The 22,253-nt window shown below is 37.8% G+C and overlaps 1 protein-coding gene across 1 annotated transcript in view; it reads left to right on the top strand.

The window, feature by feature from the left end:
* The window catches only part of PTPRN2 (protein tyrosine phosphatase receptor type N2), a 586,957-nt gene that overhangs the window by 183,713 nt on the left and 380,991 nt on the right, over positions 1-22,253 (top strand). Inside the window, exon 4 of the mRNA XM_088521231.1 lies at positions 21,693-21,810. Within this exon, the coding sequence (XP_088377357.1) occupies positions 21,693-21,810 (118 nt within the window). The remainder of the gene's footprint in view (positions 1-21,692; positions 21,811-22,253) is intronic.

Raw genomic sequence — 22,253 nt, 5'->3', positions numbered from 1 at the left:
TCTCCAAATCATGGTTGAATTTTATATGCATTATTTTTAGTGAAATTCCTTTGGGCTAGATGCTGGCCCAATTCTCATGCACAGCTTTGTCAGTAATTTGGAGATACACCTCTACTAGCTGCTAGCAAAATACTTTCTAGATGACATAAAGACGGTTGGAATTGTGGGCAGCACACAATTGTGTCCTACCACAAAATTTAGGATGCATGCCAATATACGCCATTCAAGCAAAATTTATAAGGAGAATTCAGTGTAGGGGTGCAATAAGAATATCTGTTAAGCTGAAAGCTGGTACTTGAGAAAGTTGTTAGTGTTATGGTAGGCATGCAGCTCATTATGGGTTTCTTTGAGAGCTGGAGGCAAGAAGGGCTAATGTGCTTCTTGGCTATACAGATTAGAAGAGTGATTTAGGGAAGTGGAAGAGATTTTATCTCTGCATATTGCATTAGTCAGTCAGATACTGGAATACTGTGTTCAGTTTTGTGTCCACATTTGTTTGAATTATGTTGGCAAATTGAAGAGGTACAGGAATGGGCCAGAAAAGTAATTTTGAGAGAATGCCTTATAGTGAGAAACTTAGAGCTCCATCTGTTCTGCTTTTCTCAAAGAAAGAGAGATGATTTGTTTACAGTGTAGAAGTGCCTCAATGCATATAAAATATTGGTTACCAGAAGCCTCTATAATCTAGCAGAAAAAGGCAAGAATTGGCTGAAATAGCTGGAAGCTGAATCCACACTAATTCAAATGGGGAATTAGAAACAAATAAACAAACAAGAGAAGGATGAACCTTAATTATGGAGCAATACTTTGTGAAATATGAATATCCTGATACTAATATTTTTCCAGCTCTAATAAAGCAGCCCTCAGCATGGTATCACCATTGTCGAACTTGCTACATAAATGGTGAGTAAAAGTGCAAAGGATTAATCTGCATCAGCAGAATACCAATGCCAGCAAATTTTGAGATATAGATTGAAATTCTGAATTGTGTGGCAATCAGTCATAGTACCAGACAAGCACTAGCAGCACTGATAAATGCAGAGTCCCTAGGTGACTTCAGAGCCACCGCTGATGCCAATGGGTCTTCTGAATGTGAGCCTTTGCATGAGTCCAGAGAGTCAGTTATACACCCAAGTGAAAGGGAACCGTGTGGGACATGGTGCAGCTGAGGGATGCAATCACTTCCAGCTACCTGCAGGAAGGCTTTAGAACGGGGTATATTGGAGATACAATTATTAAAAAATAAAAAATAAAATCCCAAATCATTTGCAGCTGGAATACCTTTTAAAGCTGGGATTAGTAGATAGTTATAAAAAGGGGTAATGCTGCAATATCTTACAATTAGAAATCATCATTAATTAAACACACATTCATTTACAGAATGAGGTATTTTCTTTGTGGCACGTCTGGGTGTTCTCTTTACTTATGTTTTTATTACTTGCAATTACAATTTATTACTTTCCATAAAAATGATAATTTCAGGCATCCCAAGTTAAATGAATGATTCAATAATTTAGAACTACTGAGTATTTGTTATCTTTGAGGGCTGTGAAAATGAATTGCACATTGTTGAATTTGAACTGCCAGTCTTGCGGATAAATCCGTCCCTCGGGAGCTGCGCACGGCGCTGCCGCGGAGGCAGAAGACCAGGGCTGCTGGGTACGTGTCTTTACCTCCTGGGTGTTTATGGGCCGGTGGTCGAGGGGAGCTGAGTATTCGCAGGTTCATTTCAGGATAGGCACCGAGTTTACGGCTCTCCCCCACATGCAGATCTGCAGGTACCTTTGCAATTCACTGGAGGGAAAGAAATGTTAAAACAGAGAAATATGGGCATGGGAAATATGGGAAAGGCCTCTGGCCTGAGAAGAAGTGGAATCCCATGAAGGTCCGTATGGACAGCTCTTCCATTCCTGGGTATGTACCCAGGAATGCCCTTTCTGGAATCTCACATCCTTGTGGAGCCCATCTCAGGACCATCCTCTGATAATGATTCACCCGCTCTGCCTCCCTTGCTCTGTGAGCAGGAGGTTGAGGTGCTCTGCAGTCCCTGGGGGTGGAAGGCACTATAGAAATGAGAGGCACTATAGAAATGTAAGGCACCATGGCATGAGTACCAGGTTCCTACTGCTGCATTTGGGAGGTCCTGCCTAATTGCCCTGCCTGCTATTTGGAAGAGGGGGTTAAATCAGTCCATTGGGCAACCGGGGCAGTTCATTGGCTTCATGGGGAACAGGAGTTCTCCAGGGACAATTTCTGCAAATTTATCTCACTGCTCCTGTTTCCTCTGGCACCCTCAAACTGAAGCAGGTGCCACAAATCATCTGCTTCATCGTGATGCTTCATGTGAAAATTAGTGATCACGTATCATATAGGCTGCCACCATGGTGATATGTGACCGATTAATTTTTAGTGATCTAAACACACATTCACGCACATGTATTTAATCTCCATGTTGTTTCAGAGTCCAGAATTGCATATATTTTTTATTTTGATCTTCAGAAAAAAAAAGGAAAGCAGAGGCATTTGGCTGAGACTGCAGCAAAACTAATAATTGAGGGGTTTGAATATGAAAACTAGCCTTGTGACCCCGCTGTTGTCTAAAAGAGGAAGTGAGAAGATTTTTATCATACATGGCTTCTGTCATCTCCTTTGTTGGGAAGAGAATAAATATCCTGCCTAAGTTCTTAAAAAAAATACTCCAGTTTTATCTGAAAAATGTACTTTATTCCCTTTTCAAATTAGTCATTTCTGACACGCATGACAGCTCCTGCCTTTCAGTACTTTAATTGAAGCTGTAATAATTGATGCCACCTTTACATATTTATTTCCTGTAGAAATAGTTTACAGAGTCACAGATTCAGGAGATAAAAATAGTGTTCTGGTGCTGGGCTTTTCTCCGTGACTAGCGGTGATGATAAAAGTGATTTCCTGTGAAGCAGGGAGCACCGTGCTGCAGCCACACGTGCATGAAGCTGCTGATTTACAGGGGGGCTTAGAACCCTGAACTCCAGTTTAATTCAGTGAGAGGTTTAGCACCAATAAATTAAAGTCAAGTATGTGTTTGAGCATATTTTATAGACTGTGTGACAGATTCTGATTACTTTCATTGGGGATAAACTAAGGTCCGATCCTTTTCTTCTTACAAAGTACTCTGTGATGTTTCTTATGTTCATATAAGTTATTTAAAAAAAAAAAAAAAAAAAGGAAAATTGTCTCTCCCCCAGACCTCCCATCCTTCTTATTCTATAGGCATTTTACCCTTTGTCCAAATGCAAACACTAACCTAAAGTATATTGTTGAAAGCAGCTCAGCAGTGTTTATCAATGATGCATCAAGCTTAGCGGAGTGACACAGGCTCACTGGATTGTGACCACAATAAGAAATTGCTTAGACGGTTACTGCTGTTCTCAGTAGTGCAAATCTGGGAGTCATACACAATTCTTGAGGCATCAGTGTTTATGATAATTAGATTAAACAGTGTATGTGAGGCAATCAAGTGGTCATATGCATGAATGAACTGATATGCAGAAGATATAATATCATTAACTATTGAAATATCTGTTCCTAGTAAGAAAAATAGCAGGACAGTTAACAAGCAGTCTCATTACTGCCTGGTATACTATGGTATTCTCTGTATTGTGATACACAATAGTTATGATTAAATTAAAAAAAATAATCCTTCTTAGGGCTGCAAATTGAGCATTCAGAAGGCAGACAAATGTAATTCTGGCATTGCCTTTATTCATTATTTTTGTGCTTGTGTGTTATGGTACAGTGTATGATTGCATGATCACATACTACTTTTTTCCAGATAATCCTTGCATCATTTAATGCACAAGGAGAACGTATTCTTTGGATCACCTGGGATCTGAAATAGCTCCATTTGCAAGCTGATAGTTTAAACTCCTAGCAACCCAGACATGCCTACATAACCACCAAGCTTATCTAAGGTCTTCTGTCTCAGGAAATAAATTAACCCATTCAATCCCAATAACTAAATGTAAGAAAAAGAAGGGAAATCTAGTCATGTATGATTTTTATTTGAAAACATTGCAGTTTACCATTTTTCTACAAACACAAATCTCATTAATCTATACCAATATTTATTGGCGGTAAGATGTTAACATTGATGGATAGGATGTTGTTGTAAATGGATTGCTGCCTGTTTTCTTCTTCTGAAGACTGTTTTTTATTTATTGTAATGAAAAACAAACAATTCCATTTTAAACTTGGATTCCTGGGTGGCATGCAGAAACACAACTATCTTTCTGTACATGTGTTAAATCAAAATGGTGTATATTTCTGAATAGAGATTTTTAATAGCAAATTTAAGTGGTTTTGAAATCCTACTTTCTGCAAACGCTGGAGGGAAGGAATGTGTTACTGTATCTAGTTCTGAGTATTTTGAGAGTCTGCATGAGTCGTCAAAGGTGCCTGTGTGAGATGTGACCTTTTCAGTTCGTATTTATTATGTCTTCCCAAATACACACAGTAGCTGTACAGTGCCTGTCAACATTACATTTGGTGAAACTGGTCCTCTGAAGGAAAGAGTTCTTTTTAATCCTTAAATATGCCTCTTCTCTAGCTGATTTGGAGAAAAACATTGTGAAGGAAACTGTAAGAAGCAGAGAAAGAAATGCATGTTTAAAGCTTCTTTTCCCTCTTTCCTTTCCAAAATCCTCCCTTCTTTTATCCCAAACTCTCCTTGTGATCTAATCTTTTGTTATTCCACCTTGTCCCTTTGAGGGCTTTTGTTATAAATAGCCTATAAATATCTCCTCTTCAGTAAAAAGCAGTACACTGTCCCTGTGTTGTCCATGCACTGTATAGTGTGTCGCCCCCTCCAACAGTGGCTCAACGATTGGAGCTGGTTGTCCTTACTGATTACGGAAAGAAGGAATCAAGCCCTTTTCAGTCCTTCAGATGCTTTCTCCTCCTGATTTACAAGGCCCTCATTAAACCCCTCAAGCCCTCGCTAGCATGGATGGCAAACAGTGAAATGTGCGTTAAACCATTGAAATGGTGGAAAATATTCTGTAGTTTAACCCTGTTAGTGGACTCGGGAGGATCACAGCTAGCTGATGAATGCGGCATCCTATTTATGGTTGAAAAATCACGTGACGCACATGGGTTTTGTCCCCTCTGAATGAAGTGTGGCCTTCAAAGTCAGCAATTAAGAAGATACATTCATTAAATACAAATGTGGGGTACTTCCAAATACATCATTCTGTAAGGCAAAGTGAGGAAGACAGTGCTTTTGATTTCAGAGCAGGCTTTAAACAAGTGCTGATCAGTAGTGTGAGAGTTTATTACATTTATCTGAATGCCCAAAAGGGAATTATATCAGACTAGGTCTGATTTATGTTATTGCAGCTTCTCAAATCTCTGTTATGTCAGGTTATCATAATCTTCAATAACTGCATAATCGGTCTTTATCAAAGCATGTCCTTCTTTCTAAATTCCTTCTGCAAAAGCCATGTCTTGTAGTGGCAGGATCTCCTCTTGTCTAGAGCAGCATCATCCATCTTGCTGCTTTGCAGTGCAGCTGATGGGCATCTCAGCTGCTCTGAGCACAAATGAACTCCATGAAGACCTTGGATAATGCTATCCAATAAACCAAAATAACCTGGCCAGCTGATTGTCCTCCCATTGCATATTTTCTTCATCCTGTGAGTAAAGGGCACCTCCTCTCTGGCTAAAGGGAGGCAGGCACTACCTCTGTTTTTAAGTAATCCCTTCTGCTGTTCGTGTATGTCACAGGAGAAGGCGAAGACTGGGGCATGGGCTAAGCTGCACAACTCGTGTGACTGGGATCTACGTATTTATCCTATGCATTTATCAACAACTGAGCATCTAAGACACCCTTCCTAGTCCTCACGGGTCTGTGTCAAAAGCGGATTGTTGGTACCATAAGTAAACTGTGTTGGCTGGATGTGGAGAGCTCGGTGAAGCTGGTTGTTCTTCCTGGACTTTATTGCACAGCGACTATATGGGGTGGCAATTAGACTGTTCTTATTCTCTCATTTATGAATCAGCACATAGCTGAATATTTTCCTTTCCCCTTGAGAAGCTGGAAAAAAATAAATAAGATTGAACCTAAACATTTCTGAACTACTTTTTCTTCCCTTTCTTTTTGTTCTGACTTTCTGCAAAAATTTCTGCAGGTGTAACAGCTGTATAATGTATAAATCATTATAAACAAGGCTTGAAAGGAACTTTACTGTTTATACTATAGCTTCCCTGCCCTTTAGCAGTGATGAAAACTGAAAATACCAGTGCATCTGGAATTCAAAGGAGAAGGAAAAAAATAGATGAGAGATCATAAAGGGGTAGCGTGGTTCAGCTAGACTCAGCGTTTGGAATATTAAGCAGATTTGACCCATGCTGAGAAGAGTCTGAAGAGCAAATTCTTCTCAGCACCATCTCTTATGTCAGCACCCTGATTAACAAAGACATTTAAATAATGTCACTGCACTTCATACAATTTGAGCCTATTTTCTCTTTTGTATAGCTCGCGAATGTAATTTTTTTTTTTACTTGCCATATTTGACCTCTGTCTCCTAATATTGGCAGGCAATGATACTTTGAATTATTATGCTGAATATAAATGTAAGCTTCAAAAATAACAAAGCTTTTGTTCCTTTCCTGATGAAAGCACAATTTTGCAGTTGCTTTAAATTTTATAGCTCCAAGTCTGCCATTGCTATTTCTACTAAGGATTTCTCAGTGAATTCATTAGAAGTGTCTGTTTTCATAGTCTGGCTTGTACAAATAAGAAGCAGGGATTTGAAAGTTCAGGGTATATCTTGCTGTGCCTAAGCTGCTGCAGTGTTACATATGCTGAACCTGTTTTTATGTTACTAGCGAGGAATAATTCAAGCTGAACTCTGAATTCCCTCATTAGAGGTTTAAGTCACTAAGGCTAAATTTTGGTATTTGTTAACAGCATCCTGTGTGAATTAATATTTTCCAGGGGGCACACAGATTTTTGAAAGAGCAATATTTGCAAGATAAAGGTAAGTAAAAGCCACATGTGTTTTCCAGACATGTGAAAGTAATTTCAAGGGTCAGAGCTTCGCAGCTGGAATTAACAAGATGCTAACTAAGAGAAAGAGGAAGAGTAGAAGCAATGTATTCTTCCATTTCTTGTGTAGTATAGAGAACGCAAATGCCTGGAAAATGTCCTTCATGCAATGAATCTGTCTTTCTCTCCTGGTCATGTGGGTCTTTTTTTCCTTTTCCTTTCCTTCCTCATCTTTTTTTTTTCTTTTATTTTTTCTTTATTAGATCTATTTCTGGATGAAAAAGATATAGAGTAGAAATGGACTGAGCCTGTTACTTCCAAGCAAAATCTAAAGGTTCAGGGCATGAAAAACTTCTTGTGATTATAGTTTCAACTTTCAAGTGTTTTTCTACATTTCTATTTTTGAAAGATTGGAAAAGAAACTACTGTCCATTTCTCTCATATATCTGAAAATGGAAGTAATTTTACTGAGAAACTGAACATCTAAATCAGAGTTTGCCGAAGTCTCTGTTCTAAGTTTCTAGGTAGCCTGAACTATAGCGTGTGACTGCCAACTGTCCAGATGGAAACTGTAAATCAGGCGGCAGATGAATGTGGGATTGCCTCAGCAAAAGATAACATTTTTCAATTGTTTTGCAGATTAGGGGCCTGTCATACTTCATCTCCATCATACAGTCCTAAACATTTTGTAGGGAGATACAATGAGGAGAATGAAGGCTATGCAATGGCTAAACTTGTTCTTATTTAATAGGAAATTGTAGCTTATTTAGATTTCATTCCAGTACAGAAAACAGTTTATTTCCATAAGCCTTATTTTAACCATTATTAATTCATTGCATTTAGAGAACATTCAGAAATTACTTCAAATCAAAGCTAGTTATTGTTGAATGGGATTAGAGCCATAAAGGCTGAGAAGATGCTCACAGAGACTCATTTGTTGCTTCCAATAGTCTCTTGCTTCATTGTCATGTTGCCAAAGAGAGATGGTGAAAGGGCAGTTTTCTGGTGTCCTGACACCTGGCTTCCAGTGATTTACATCTACAAACAATTTATTTCTATCAATTGAGATATCTTCAGGGGTTGGTGGCTCAAATGAAAGAGTCTTTGCATTACAACTTTGGAATTCTTGTACAATGTGTGACACTTCTGGTGGCGTTTTGTGTCTGCCATATAATCCATCTGCAAAGAGCCAAAATATCCTGCTGTTTCTTGGTTAAAAAAATGATTTAACAAAACAAATGGGAATTAAATAAAAAGAAATGGATGCATAAATAAAAAGAATGGGTGAATGCCTCAATTTTTTCAATAAGCTTTACAAGTCATTGTTTAAAATCTTCAAAAAAATATATATCAATCGTAAGACCAGGGGATTTATCCTTTATTTAAAGAAAAACAATGCATTAATGCAATGATCATATTTTTATAATGTGTCATAGAGCACAGTAAACTTCTTCATACTGCCAACATATTATCCCCATTTCTTTTACTAAATTGAATCATGCTACCTGTGTATTTGACAAAAGTTAGGATTAAATTCTGGAAAGGATAAGAAGTAGATTATTTTCATTTATTGGTAAACATGCTTTGTTCAACTAGGAAATAAAATGAAAACAAGTATCTCCTAATCTTTTTGTCTTCTGATTTGCTGAATATGTACTTGTTAAGTCACTTATTTCACATCATCATCTAGGCTATATATTTTTTAATTATTATTTGTTTTAGAACTATCCCCACTATTTCGTAAACCAGTTTTCTATTCAGGGGTAATTAGTAGTCTGGCAGCCATCAACAGATACTGCTTTCTTTTCCCTTTTTTTTTTTTTTTCTTGGAGTGTGGTGACTTCCAGCACTAAGCAGAAGGTCTTAATTTGAATCAATGTTTTTCTCCATTTCACTTTATATTTTATCAATGAATAACGCCACATCATTTCATCGTCTATTGAAATGTCATTTCCATAACAAAATCTGCCAATTGATTTCTGTTTAATTAACATGTTTGGCATCATTTGGGAAGCAAACAAGTGTAGGCTCTATTTAAGAATAAAAAAGGGCTAGTTAGTCGTGGTTTGTGAAAGAAGTGCACTGAACACATGTATGAGTCAAGACAGCAGAATAATGCTGCTTCTGCCTTCTGTCCCTGAAACAAAGATACTTGAGAAATGAGTTATTAAGGACTGCTGCATCTCTGATTCTCTGTGTCTGGGAGGATATAGGTACAGTGGGAATTACAGCTCTGAAGGAGAGGAGCTCTGCGTTGTTGGATCTTCATGGCTTCTCTTTATGTGATTCTCCTTCCTCGCTTTGTGCTGACAGCATTTCCCCAGGGGCAAAGTCCCCTGACACTGAGAAATCCACTGTGGGCAAGAAGACCGTGTAGCTGCAGCTCTGCCATAGAAGCTTGTCAGGCAGGGGAGAGGCTGTAGCATTTTCATCACACTAAGCTGGCTGACATGCTCTCACAGAATACTATTTGCTGTATAATTCAGAGCCCTCTTAAACTCTTTTAAACCGTGGCTGGATGGAAAATGTGGATGCTGTGATCCTTCCCTTGGAAAAGCAGTTCTTTGAATTGCATATGCCAGGAAATGTGGACTGTGATGCTTAACGGGGCAGTTCTGCTCTGTGCAGAGAGACAACCTGTTGATATGAAGGGGAATGTTCCACATGGTAAAATGCACCAGAGAAACTGAAGAAATAAGAGATTTGAAATTTGTTACTGTGCTGCTTTTTTTTATTTCATTTTTATTTGAACTTAAAAATAAGACAAAAAATCATAAGTCATTTAGAAATTTGCCTGATTTGATTCCAAAATAGTTTTTCAATTTAGTTAGTCAGAATTATGTGCTGCAATTTTATTTCTTGTTTGTTCTATATTGATACATATTTCAAAACATGCCTAATGTGATACTAAGAATATGTCAATAACCACTAATTGCTTTGGATAGCACATGGAAGCCCACTGCAAGATATACTGATGCAGAACATATGTAAGCCAATGTACTTCTGATTAGTTTATTTCTCAGTTAAAATCTGGAAAAAATAGGCAGGCTATTCCACTTGTATTTGGCTTTTTCATTTACAAACAGTAACTTCTCCTTTCTCTCATCAACGTTTTTGGGGCACTGCACATGTTCTCATGTTGCATGTGTTTCTAAGTAGAGTTTTAGAGCTTGCACTCGGGTCCAAACATCTGCTGCATGCGGAAATCCTTCAAGGGCAAAGGCAACATCACTTGTCATTGATTCTGCAGAACATTTAAGGAGAAGTGACATTTACCAGGGCTTGTTTTGAAGATTTATAAATGCAATATAGATTTGGCAGCAATAGCTGCTTCAGTAACTGTTGTGCTATAACAAGTAAGCATGGGCTTTACCACCAGCAGATTCACTAGCAGTTTGTCATCCAAGTAAAAATAAATATTCAATAAGCAATTTACTAGGATGTGAGTTCACTTCTGCCTCATTCCACATGGAAAGACCTGACATCTGTTGCCTGCACACTGCTGTTAAGGACACAATGAAATGAAGACAAATTAATTGTGTAATTGTCAAAAATGTATCGGGGAAACTTTTCTTGGATAGTAAAATTTACGTAAAGAATAATAGCAGAAGCGATATATCGAGATTGTATGCATGATGGTGAGTGATATCTGGACCATAGGAATAGGAACCATAGCTGCAAGAATTCACATGAACAGACCTTAATCTTTCATGGGCCTAGCTTTTGTTTTGCTCTGGTGGCATCTGCAGATCTCATTCTGAAAGAATATTTCGGTTACAACTGTTAGGATCCTCACTTGGACTACTAGAGATGAGCAAGACAGCATTAATGCGGTTAATGATAAGAGGAATAATAAAATTGCATAGTGTTTCCTAGTGCTTCTAGGAAACCACAGCGAGTTAGAGCGGGAGTGAGGGCAGGACCTGTTCTGTCTCGGTCTGTACTGTGTTACTGGATTTACTGCAGAGCAGAGGTTGCTCATGCCCCTTCTCCCAGCCATGTGCCACCAACGGCTGCATGACGATGGGCTGAACCGCATGTTGGGCATTTGGAAATGCCAAAACTTCACTGGGTGGTGGGAGGCAGGACTTTGCTGCAGCTTCACTAATGCAGATCCCTGATAAATACACAGCATCCATCTCACACACTCACACACCAAATCTATAAACATCACAGAGAATACGACCAATATGACAGACTGATTTTTTTTTAATACAGAATGGATGAGGAAGGAAAGACAATTGTTTTTGATGACAACTCAATTTGGTGTAGGAGGATCTTTTTTGCAATCCTAGTGTCTTGACCAATTTTAACGTCATCTCAACCAAATAGGATGATCAAAAATTATCTGAGAAACACAAAATATGTTTATCTTTTAAAAGTTTAAAAGATTCAAGGGCATACCTTAGTACTATGTAGGGCAAAACGAATTAAACCTGACTGTTACGTATAATGTGACATATGAAGGTCTTATGTGGCTGTAAGGACAAACTTCTTTAGTTTCTAGATTTGAATCTTTGTCACTGAGTTAAGAAGTTGTTGATAGAAAGAAGTATTTCTTGTCATGCAAGTAAAAGAAATCAATATAGATTCTATATTTATATGGAAAAAATATAGAAGACATATAGAAGACAATGGTGAGTAGAAATAGCATTTTAAAAAATGTTGAAATTGGAATATCCCATGTTTATGTTTTACTAGCTGTAGTATATAAAATGAGCTACCCCAGATTCTATTTTTTTTTTTTTTTTGCAACAAATAATCTCGAAGAATAAAATGAAATGATTGTTTCTCTAGGAAAAAATAAAAAATAAAAAAGAGAATATTTTGCCTGTTTGCAGTTGCTAACCCGCTATGAGATAGCCTGAATAGGGGCTACTAGCTGGAGGCTACATGTGTAAATGCATGAAGCAGGACATTTTTAGGATAATTCATTCACTCATTGCTCTTTCCTTCATGAGATTCATGCAATTGGGGGTGATTATAACAAGTATTTTCTTGGCAAATTGCCTTGCCAGGCTAGAGATGTTGGTTAGAGAGCCACTAAGCTTTTGGAATGAGGGAACGGCAATTCTTTGCATTTTCATTCTTATATTGGGAACAAGCAGGGAGGACTGTATGGAGTTCTTGGCCACTTTTAATAGAGACATTTGCTCATTGTTTCATTACGAAGGAGCGACAACCTGATCAATGATACAGAGGACGGAAGAACTATGTAGATAAAACTCGTGCAATAGAATGGCTTTTTTTTTTTTTTTTTAATGAATTAGCTTAAGCTGCTCTTGTGGCGAATGATTGCTGCAGGGTCCCCTTACCATTCCCTGTTGCAAATGGCAGGTTAACACTGTTGATAACTAAGGCTGCTTAACATTTCCCAGTATTATCTGTATGTGCCTAATGGAGTAGTTCATAGACAAACAGGATAACCAATATTTCCTTCTAACTGCATTTACGCCTCTCTTTCACAGAATTAATATTCAGGCTTTGTTTTGTTAACATGGGAGAAAAATGCATGTGAATTTACCCAGGATACCCCGAGGAGGTAGAAAATAAGGCACACAAGTGTTCCACCACATCAAAAGTATGGTAATAGGTAGCACCCGATAATCTAGAAATATATCACTATTTTTTAATGCTGGCAGTCACTGATCAGAAGACTTATCATCTGCAGCAACGCTAAGTGAAACAGAAAAATATGAGTTGCAGCCCTGGTGTTTTCCTCTTTTGAAATACTTTACCATTGCTGCTGTTTGTACTCCTAAGGGACACTTGCTGATTCGTGTATCATTCAGAACTACTGATGGACAAATTTCTGGAATAAATGGTAGTTTTGAAAATATATTCATTTACTTTATATTATCTTACTTGAACAGTAGAAATACACTGAAGTTAAGAAAACAACTGCCTGCTGCTTGGTTAGGACTACATTGCTGGAGCTCCGAAGGGGTCCCCTTTTCTTGCTCCTTCTCTGGTTTCTCGCAGCAGGCCCAGGTCTGCAGTGCTGGGCTGCCTCGCAAAATGCATTTTGCAGTTTTACCCCTGAAAAAGTGTTCAATGAGACCCATTTTGCAGATAAAGAAATGAGTGGTCACCCAGCCCACGTGACATGTGTCACATTTGCACATATGGCACTTGTTTGGGTGCATCACATTTTTGCCACATTACATGAGGAAATGGCTGGTACCACTCTGAGGCTCGAGTGTTCTCCATGACTCTGGCCTAGGCCTAGGCTGTGTCTCAGAGCAGTTTTTGTTTACAGCAGCTCTGTGCAGTTAATGCTAGACCTTTGTGGTGTGAAGTTTTTATAAATAATCCAAGTACTTCAGAACATTCAGATTTTAAGTTGAATAGAGAGCTCTCAGTGGAAAAATGTTGAAAATAAATGGGGCAAAATTGCTCCCAAGAATGCATTACATTATATCCATTATATATATTATAAAAGTATATGCTTTATTTCAGTGTGACTTCATCAGGGATTCTTTTGAGGCCTTTTTTTAATGCCAGGGCATTCAGTAAATGCCATTTAACATAGAATCTTGTGACAGCTGTAAGGAACAAATGATTCTGCGTTTTGCATGAAATGATATATTATAGATGGACATCAGCTGGAACTGTGCTTGCGAAGACATTCAAATTTTAGGATTTTTTTCTTTCATATCTGTTTGTTCCAGGTCTTCTACTGCAAACCTTTGACAAATTTAACCCCCAAATCAATCAGACATTAAACAAAGTCCCAGTTGGTCAGTGGCACTGTGGTGATATTAAATCACAGTATATAAGCATGGCCTAATTTTAAGCATTCAGAGAGGTTGGCCCCAAAAGACAGCAAAGAAGCTAGAAAGAATCAGGAGCCAGAGTGTGTGCAGCTGACAAAGCATCAGTGAAACAGCATTTCATGAATTACCCAAAAATGTTATTGAAGCTCACTCAGGTATTAACTGTGTGAAATAAGGGAGGGAAAATGAACATCAGCCAGGAAACCACATCAATCAGAAATTCTCTCACTAAATCTTTTCCACCATAGGCTATACTAAGTCAAATATTTTTTTTTTCCATGTACATCAGCTAAATACATGGGCAGCTGCTGCACTTTAGCTGATACGTGGCACAATAATTTGTTACTTGATCATAATTGGCTTCCAGATCAGAACCCTGAGATGTAGAGATTAAAAACACCTAAAAACAAATTAAAAAGTGCATTAATTAAGGTAAAGTATCCTGCATCCTCTATTGCAGTTGTCGAAAGCCCAAAACCCCGAAGTTTACTTGCACAGCAGAATAGAAAGAAGATCATTTAAATAATCCTCAGGCTGAAAATGCTAGGCTGTCTTTTGGGGCTGCACAGACCCACTCAGTGCACATTTTCTGGACATGGGGTGAATTCAAAATGAAAGCTGCGGAGCACTAATCAGCTTTTTGGGGAGCAATCTGACCTACTGAAGGTTCCTCTTTGCTTCAGGCAAAGTGACTTGGCTGGCATATGTTCTTTCCTGGAAAATTGCATTTCAGCCACCAAGATCTTTCTAAGGTTCCTATGGGAACCTTAACTTCTGCTACCGTTGTGTTTGTATTATTAGTAATAGCAGCAATAACAATTATTATTGGTGTTATTTCTATAGAAAGAGGCTATATAAATGTGTGTAATATTTCTGCAGGAATTTACAGTCTGAGATGTGACTTAGGAGAGGGGAATGGCTGAAAACACACACTAAATAAGCTTAGGGAAGTTGCTTCCAATCATTTAAAATTTCAAGTATTCGTCTTGTCTGCTTTCAGCTGCATTGGTCTCAATGAAGGCTAGAGCAGGGAGAGTGGCAGCACTTACTAGAGAAAATGTTTCAAGTCTGCCCGATTTGTCTGTGCTCTACACTGTAAATGTGCTGCAGAGTCTTTGCTCTGACTCATTTTACTGTTTCCTCCATACTTTAAATACACTGGTTTGTGTGTAAGATTTAAGGACATATAGTAAGAAGCAAATGCTGAGGTGAATTTGTGATCACAGACCTTGCTGTGCTGCCCAGTTTTGCACTACTGCATATTGACTTTGCATGTCCAATTCAAGGCACTTCTCTGACAGACAAAAATTGATTTTTCACAAACATCAATGAGAGTTCAGCAGTTACATAAAATGGATGTGAGATCCACTATGCAGATCTGAAAGTATTTGACTTTTAGGCATTTAAAAATACACGAAGAAATGTGGATCTGAGATGGACTTGCTAGGATATGTATAACATGTATATCCACATAATTCTCTATACTTTTTCAGGTGCCAGGATATTTCTGACCAATTCTGCCTTGTTAGAAGTGATGTGTTAATTCCCAGACTGAAATGACTTCAAAAGTCCTTTCCCAAGAACTATATTTTTCATAACAATAAGACTGTCATCCCGCTGTTAGCATGAAATGAAATGGATAAAATAGAATGAGAATGAGAACCTGTTCATTTTATGTGCATCATTAACTACTGTTTGGACAATATCTGCATGCTTAGCATTATAAAGCCTCGCATTACAATCAGTTTCTGCATACTAAAAAGATCCTAAAAGACAAGATGGGTGCAAGAAAGTTTGGAGTAGCAGAAGAGGTCCAAAAAGGAGTAATAAGACAGAGAGGGAAATGGAAAAATGAAAGATATTTTAACAGGAAAAGAGACATAGCTGCTCTGTATTCTGGTAACCTGCATAAAATAAATGTGCTAAAGGCAGCTGTTGTACAGTGTAGCACTCGAGTCAGGAATTAAAGTGAGGCTTTTGGGGTTACATTTTGGAAGCATGGGAGTGTTTTCCATGTTCTGAAAACTTCTTGGACTGAAACACTGTGGAAATGTCTGTGCACAACCATGGGACAGAAGGAAGTGCAGGATTAGAAGATGTCTCTTTACTTGCTATATTTTAGATGTGATTGGTCTTTGATGAGTATGTCTGGCCTGGGGAAACTAAGCAAACTAAAGGCATAACTGACCATGAATTAAATGTAGGCTGAACTCTAATGTAAAATTGTAATAATGCAAGAGGCCTCTTTTGCATAGACATCCTTCCTAAAACAGTATTTTTGGAAATAGAACCAGCTACTTTCAAGACTGAGGGACATCAATTTCTGAACAACAGAATTTAACTCAGGAAAGTGTCAAGTGTCTTTCATGCACCCGTTTCTAGTCTAGTCCTGTTCCAGGAGGAAGTTAATGTGTTATTTTGCATTATTATGTTATTTTATTCCTATCAGCTCTAGTGTCAGAAAAAAAACACATGTAATTCTGCACTTTGCAAGCACAACTGAAATGCTCCCACCAGGAACTCCCAAAGAGGGCAAAGAGCCTCACTGATACAAATCTGGTACTCAGCACCAATTCCTGTGAATGCAGTGAAAAAAGCAAGGAAACAACAAAAGTTCCTGAAGACTTTCTCGAGAGCATGATCTCCATTCCTGTTGAAATGGGTTGAGCAAGAACAGAAATGACTGCTCCTAACTCCAGACTGTTCCTCAAGTACAGCTAGTGTGTGAAATTATGCAGGGCTAAATTCTACAGAAAGTCTTTAGGTCTAGAGACGATAAAATGTTAGATAAGAATAAACTAATTGGAGTAATTTTTCAGAGAGTGAAGTGTAAAATTGTCTTGTCAGACTTCAAGCTTCGTAGAAGCCTTCTTTAATGACAGTTTTAGGAGCAAATGAATATTCCAAGTCAAAGATACACTGGAGTTAAATTTTTGAGACACAGTTTATAGTAAAAGCAAGTAGAAACCTTAACTATGTGGAGGTGGGTTTAACTTCTCTATTACTATTTTTGTCATTAACCTGCCAGTGTGAGTTATGATACAAAATTGCTTTTGGAAGAAGTTCTAGTTTTCTTTTATTGTAATGGGAAGCCTCAACACTTTATATTTTGGCTGCATTCTTACATAGGAAATACAGCACTCGAAAGAATGAATTTTGATAAAAACATAGCAACCTTGGAATTAATACTGCAATTTTGAGTGAGCCAGTACTGAAGTATGTGAACATCTCTGTTTGTGTCCTTGAGCTCTGAAAAGGGAGGCCTGGGATGAGCACAAGTGCTGCTCCTCTAGAGAATGTGGACAGGCAGCCTGCAGAAAGCCATGTCTCTACATGGACCTGCCCGTTGGAAAAACAAGGGAGAAAACCAATCATTGCCAATTTCTGTAGATGTTCTGACAGCTAAAGTAGGCAAGAACAATGTGCAACACATGGCACGAGGAATGAAACTCTCCCGAGTTCTACAACTGAGAGTTCCTGTGCTGACATAAAGTAGTGGTTGAAGGTAGCTCAGAGAAAAAACTATTTCGTCATGTAGTCTATAATGACAAAATGGAAAATATTACTAAAAGGTGGAAAATAATTTAATGCCATAACTGAGAAAGAGTAACATATTTGGTCTTCACATGTAAATACTTCTCAGCTTTTCGAATTTAGTAAGGGGACCTCCCTGACAAAGAAGAATCAGGTTTTAGTGCATAGGTTTCAGCCAATATGTAATAATCTCCTGTCACATGGCATGGCATAGAAAAGCATCTTGTTGCGAATATATTGATGCAAATCATTTTGGATTTCAATTGGCACAAAAGCTGGGAGAGTCTCATATTGTTATCTCATTGGACACCCGTCTGGAAAGATGAAAGATGTTTTTCTTACTGGATCTTGATAGGAATAAAGAATATTTGGGTGAATAATTGTGAATTAGAATAAATTGCAGATAAATAAGTATCAGATAAATAAGTTGCAGAATAAGTAAGCAGATAAATATTTTCAACAGATTTTTTTTCAAGTGTTTCAACTAGTCAAATTTACATCAGCTAAAGATGTGTAGATCTGGTGTATTTGGACAGGCAGCAAGTTCCTCTGAGCTGATAGACAATCAAAAACAGAGAGAAGAATTCCATTAGCTAAAGAAAGGGAATAACACAGAGAAGAAAATACATACTGGATTTTTAATATATTTTTAAACAATTCTGCATCATTGGCTGCAAAGCCAATTAAAAAATTTAAAGTGGAATTGTATAGTAAAAGTGAAAGAATCTTTGAAATTTCATTTGGAGATGGAAGTTAACATTTGACTAGTCCAAATTTTGTCATTAATCTGCCAGTGTGAGTTATAATACAAAATTGCTTTTGGAAGAAGTTCTAGTTTTCTTTTATTTTAATGGTCTGTGAAAATTATTTTCTTCACTTTTTAGCACTGCTTGCTTTTGATTTGATTTCAATTAATAAAATAGCTGTAAGATGTATGCTTTCTGCTGACACTGTCACTGCTTAGTGTTAAGCATAGTAGAAGTTTAGACAACACTATATTTCATTATTTTTATAACTGAATATATAATAGTAATAATATTAATATGTAATATTGTAATTTTTAATAAAATAGAAATGGCATGGAAGTGTCATGGAAAGAAAAGACCCAGGGAGATCCCTGATGGTAGTAATGGAAGATCACATTGTATCTGGAGTAATTTCCTTGCTGTTGATGTGCAGCTTTTATGTGAGGTTTATATTTTAGTTTACACTGATTTTGCCTTTGCACATACATTTAGATTAAGTCATTTTGGAAAAAGTCAAAAAAAAAGGAAGGGAGGCATTAAACCTCGGGCTGTGCCCCTGAGGATACCATGTGTTACTTCTAGTGGGACAAGGGACAAGATGGTGCATCCTTACGGGGACTCACTGTCACCCGCATTACTCGGTCGGAAACAATGTAGAGCTTGTTGCTGCATCTAGAAATCTGGGGCAGGAAGGCCATGCTGGCCCCTTTTTGCAAGGCTCAGAAGAGGCCACATGCAGGAAGACATTTCATGCCAGGATGTAGAGGGCTGTGGCAGGAACAGCTCTGGGCACTGCGGCCTATCCCAACGCAGCACCATGGTGGCAGCATGGAAGCAATGCAGGGCCGAGCATAGTGATCCTGCTCTGACAGCAGACGGAAATCATTGTGGTGGGACTGTGAGGCAGGAGCTGCGTGCAATGGCGGCTGCAATGGGGAGAGGAGGCCGCCATATGGCCTGTGTCCTCCTTCCCTCCATAATTTGGCTCTCAGTTGTCCATGTGTTGTTGTAACTCTTGTTTGAGTGAGGAAAAAGTGCTAGGAGACGTGTTCAAGAAGAGCTATTCTCCCCTCCTATTTCTTAAGCTCTCTGCCAAACACCTTTTTCCTAGACTCCTTTCAGCGCTGCAGTTGTGCTCTTCTTCAGCAGAAGGCCTGGGCATCTGTAAGGATTTGAAATGCATTATGAGAAAAGTGTTAAAATAGTGCTGTGGAAGAAAAAGTGTACCCAAGGTGCACATAGATATGACCAACAAGAATTGGGATCGGAATGGTTTAAGGATAGGCACAGCTGACTATTGAAACCTTGATCTGTGGCTATGTACATATATATAGCTCAAGAGTAATGAATTTGGTGTGCTTATGCAAGTACTGCAGATGAATTCTTTCCTACCTGAGAGCTGAACAAAACTCTTGAGAATGATTCTCTGTTTTTCTTCAGAGTTTGTTTATGTGAGCAAGGTTTAGCTTTTAATAGGGTTATGCTGTTGATTTGGAGTTGCAGAGTAAAACAGCAGGGTTTGGGAAAGATGGGTCATAAATAAGTACTTGTGCAACTATTGTAATGTTTATATACATATGATTATACATAGTAATACATATATTGATATGTAGATTTGTGTTTTAGATGAACTTTTTTGTTGCACATTCTTCTGAACTTGAATATCATTTTAACTTTCTTCTCTTTTGTGACCTTATAAAAAAGGGAAAAAGTATAGTTGCTAGGCAACAGAGAACTAAACTTGAAAAAATCTGTGTGTGTGTGTATATATATATGCACATTATATATAAACTTCAATGTAAAAATAATTTTAATAACATTATGCTGAAATAATCATATGTTTCCGGTGACTCATTTTTGTATAATTCACATAAGAACATATTCTGAGCAGCCTTAGATTGAGATTTGCAAAATGATTTGACTCTATCTACATGGCACATTTGAAAAGGTGATATTAGCATTTGAAAAGGATGAATCAGATCTGAAAATCTTGGAGATTATTCCCCCTTCCCAGGTATGGAACCATTTGCCGTAGGCATTGACAGTTTGCATGATTTCAAGTGAACTGTTTCTTCAATAAACTCATGTAATATTTTTATTTAAGAAAAGGAGAGGAATGAGCAAACACAAAGTGGATTTCTTACATGTCAAAGGTTTTTTTGTTCTGTTAAAATCTTTATATATACATAGATGAGTTCTAGATTCTTTAATAATATTTTCATATATGAAAACAGTGAAGTCTGTCTACCTAAACTGGCTAAGTTGAGACCTAAAACTCATGTAAATATCAGATGCAAATATCATCGTTTAAATACTTCCTAGGCATGTCTAATATTATATCTAACTTCATGAAGTTTTTCCTACTTGGACTAATTCAGGTTAGGTAAACGGATAATGAACTCCATTCCTAATACCCTCGAAAAATTGGAAGAGCATAACCACTTCTTTAATAGCCCACGGGATAAAGCACTCATCCACAAAGTGAGATGGTCACATTCTGGGTTCTGTTTCAACTGGCAGTGCTTAAACTTTCAGCCCAAGAGAGTCCCGGTCCCAGCAAACCTGGTGTTAACTGCAAATTGTGGAGATGTTCATAACTTGTGTATGAAATGGGAGCTGAACCAGAAACCCACCTTCCGATACTGATTCTCTACCACAGATGCGTCCTCTTCTGCCAGGGGCTAGAGAGGATTTTTCTCTGGAAGGTTTCTTACAGGAAGATATTAGCACAATCACCATATCTAGGACTTTATCAACATTCATTTGAGGATTTTGTGGTGTTTTAGTGTGCCTAGCACAAAGGCAGATATTCTCCGCAATTACGTGATATTTAGTTATTAGATAATTACAGATAATTGCAAGGGCGAATTCTATAAAGTGTTACCATAAAATCTAAATTCCAGAAATTGGATAACAATTAGGGTTGCAGTTATATCATAATTCCAAGTATAATTACCATGAGATCAGCAACGCATATAATTAATGAATAATCACATGGAATTTGCCTTCAGACTTACTTCCCCCTTGTTGTAAAGTTCTTTGTCACAATATTTGAGTATAAAGATAACACAAATTGGCCTTCATAAGAGCTATATTAAGACCCAAAGTAAATCTTTCCCTTGTAATATTTGCTACTTAATGCTCTAACTACACAGTTTGATGAAGGGAACACGGGAAGGGTGGCATGCAGTGAACCAGGGAGAACTGAACTAATCACCTGCATGAAGCCACTTTTCAATGGATACCAGCAAAGAGTTTTAAAACTCTTTTTGCTTCAGGAGCTGGCTAGTGAGATAACTATTCTCCACAGCTACTCAAAAATAATCCTTTATTACGTATTAAAGCTAGTTTATACCTAGTCTATACCTTGGTCTATTAAGACCAAGCTCTTTTAAGACCTCATTACATCTAGAGATGTAATGGAGAAGTTAGATAAACAACACTTCTTGTAGGAGCAAAGAATCTGTAAATCAGTCTGGAATTTATGTTCAGCCAAGTTTCCTTTTTCCTTTTTAATATTGTTTATATAAAACATTTTTTTTTTGCCAAACTTCAAGTTACTAAATGGTGTTTCTGTTTTTCTGTGTGTATATTTTTGTCATTACTCCTCAGGTTTTACGTGGCAAGATGACTACACACAGCATGTTATTGGTCAGGAGCTCTCAACCATTCATAAAATCCACACCAGACACCCTGATGTATTTCTACCTGAAGGGTCTCATGGAGGAAGGTAAGTTTGCGATGACTTTTGTGCCTCACAGATTTAGAATTTCTTTTTTCTTTTTTTTTGGCAAATGATGAGAAACAGAATGGAACCATAGCACTGCATCTGAAATATTAAATGCATCACTAAAATCAGTAAACAGACATTACAGGAAAACCAGTTGTATGAAAATATTAAAAATGGCGCACAATGAATGAGAACCTCAACAAATTATGAAAATATGCCTTCTATGGCTAGCTTGGAGTCAGAAATCAAAACTTCTCTTGTCCCATTTATTCAACAACCTAGTCTCAGTTCAGCAGCTTTTGGTACGTCTGGCTTAGAAGGGCAGGCATGTACAATAGCTCATCCACAGGAGAAGTTTTATTCTGGAATTAAGCAATGAAAAGAAACAAAATGAAGTACTGAAAGAAATTCTGACCCACCAATGTCATCAAACTCATGTTTGT

This window comes from Tinamus guttatus, unplaced genomic scaffold (genome assembly GCF_059628265.1).
Source record: "Tinamus guttatus ecotype Peru unplaced genomic scaffold, ASM5962826v1 Tinamus_guttatus_pri_ptg000006l, whole genome shotgun sequence".
Taxonomy (NCBI): Eukaryota; Metazoa; Chordata; class Aves; order Tinamiformes; family Tinamidae; genus Tinamus; species Tinamus guttatus.
The sequence above is the reverse complement of the archived record's forward strand: the minus strand, read 5'-3'. Positions and strand labels throughout refer to the sequence as shown.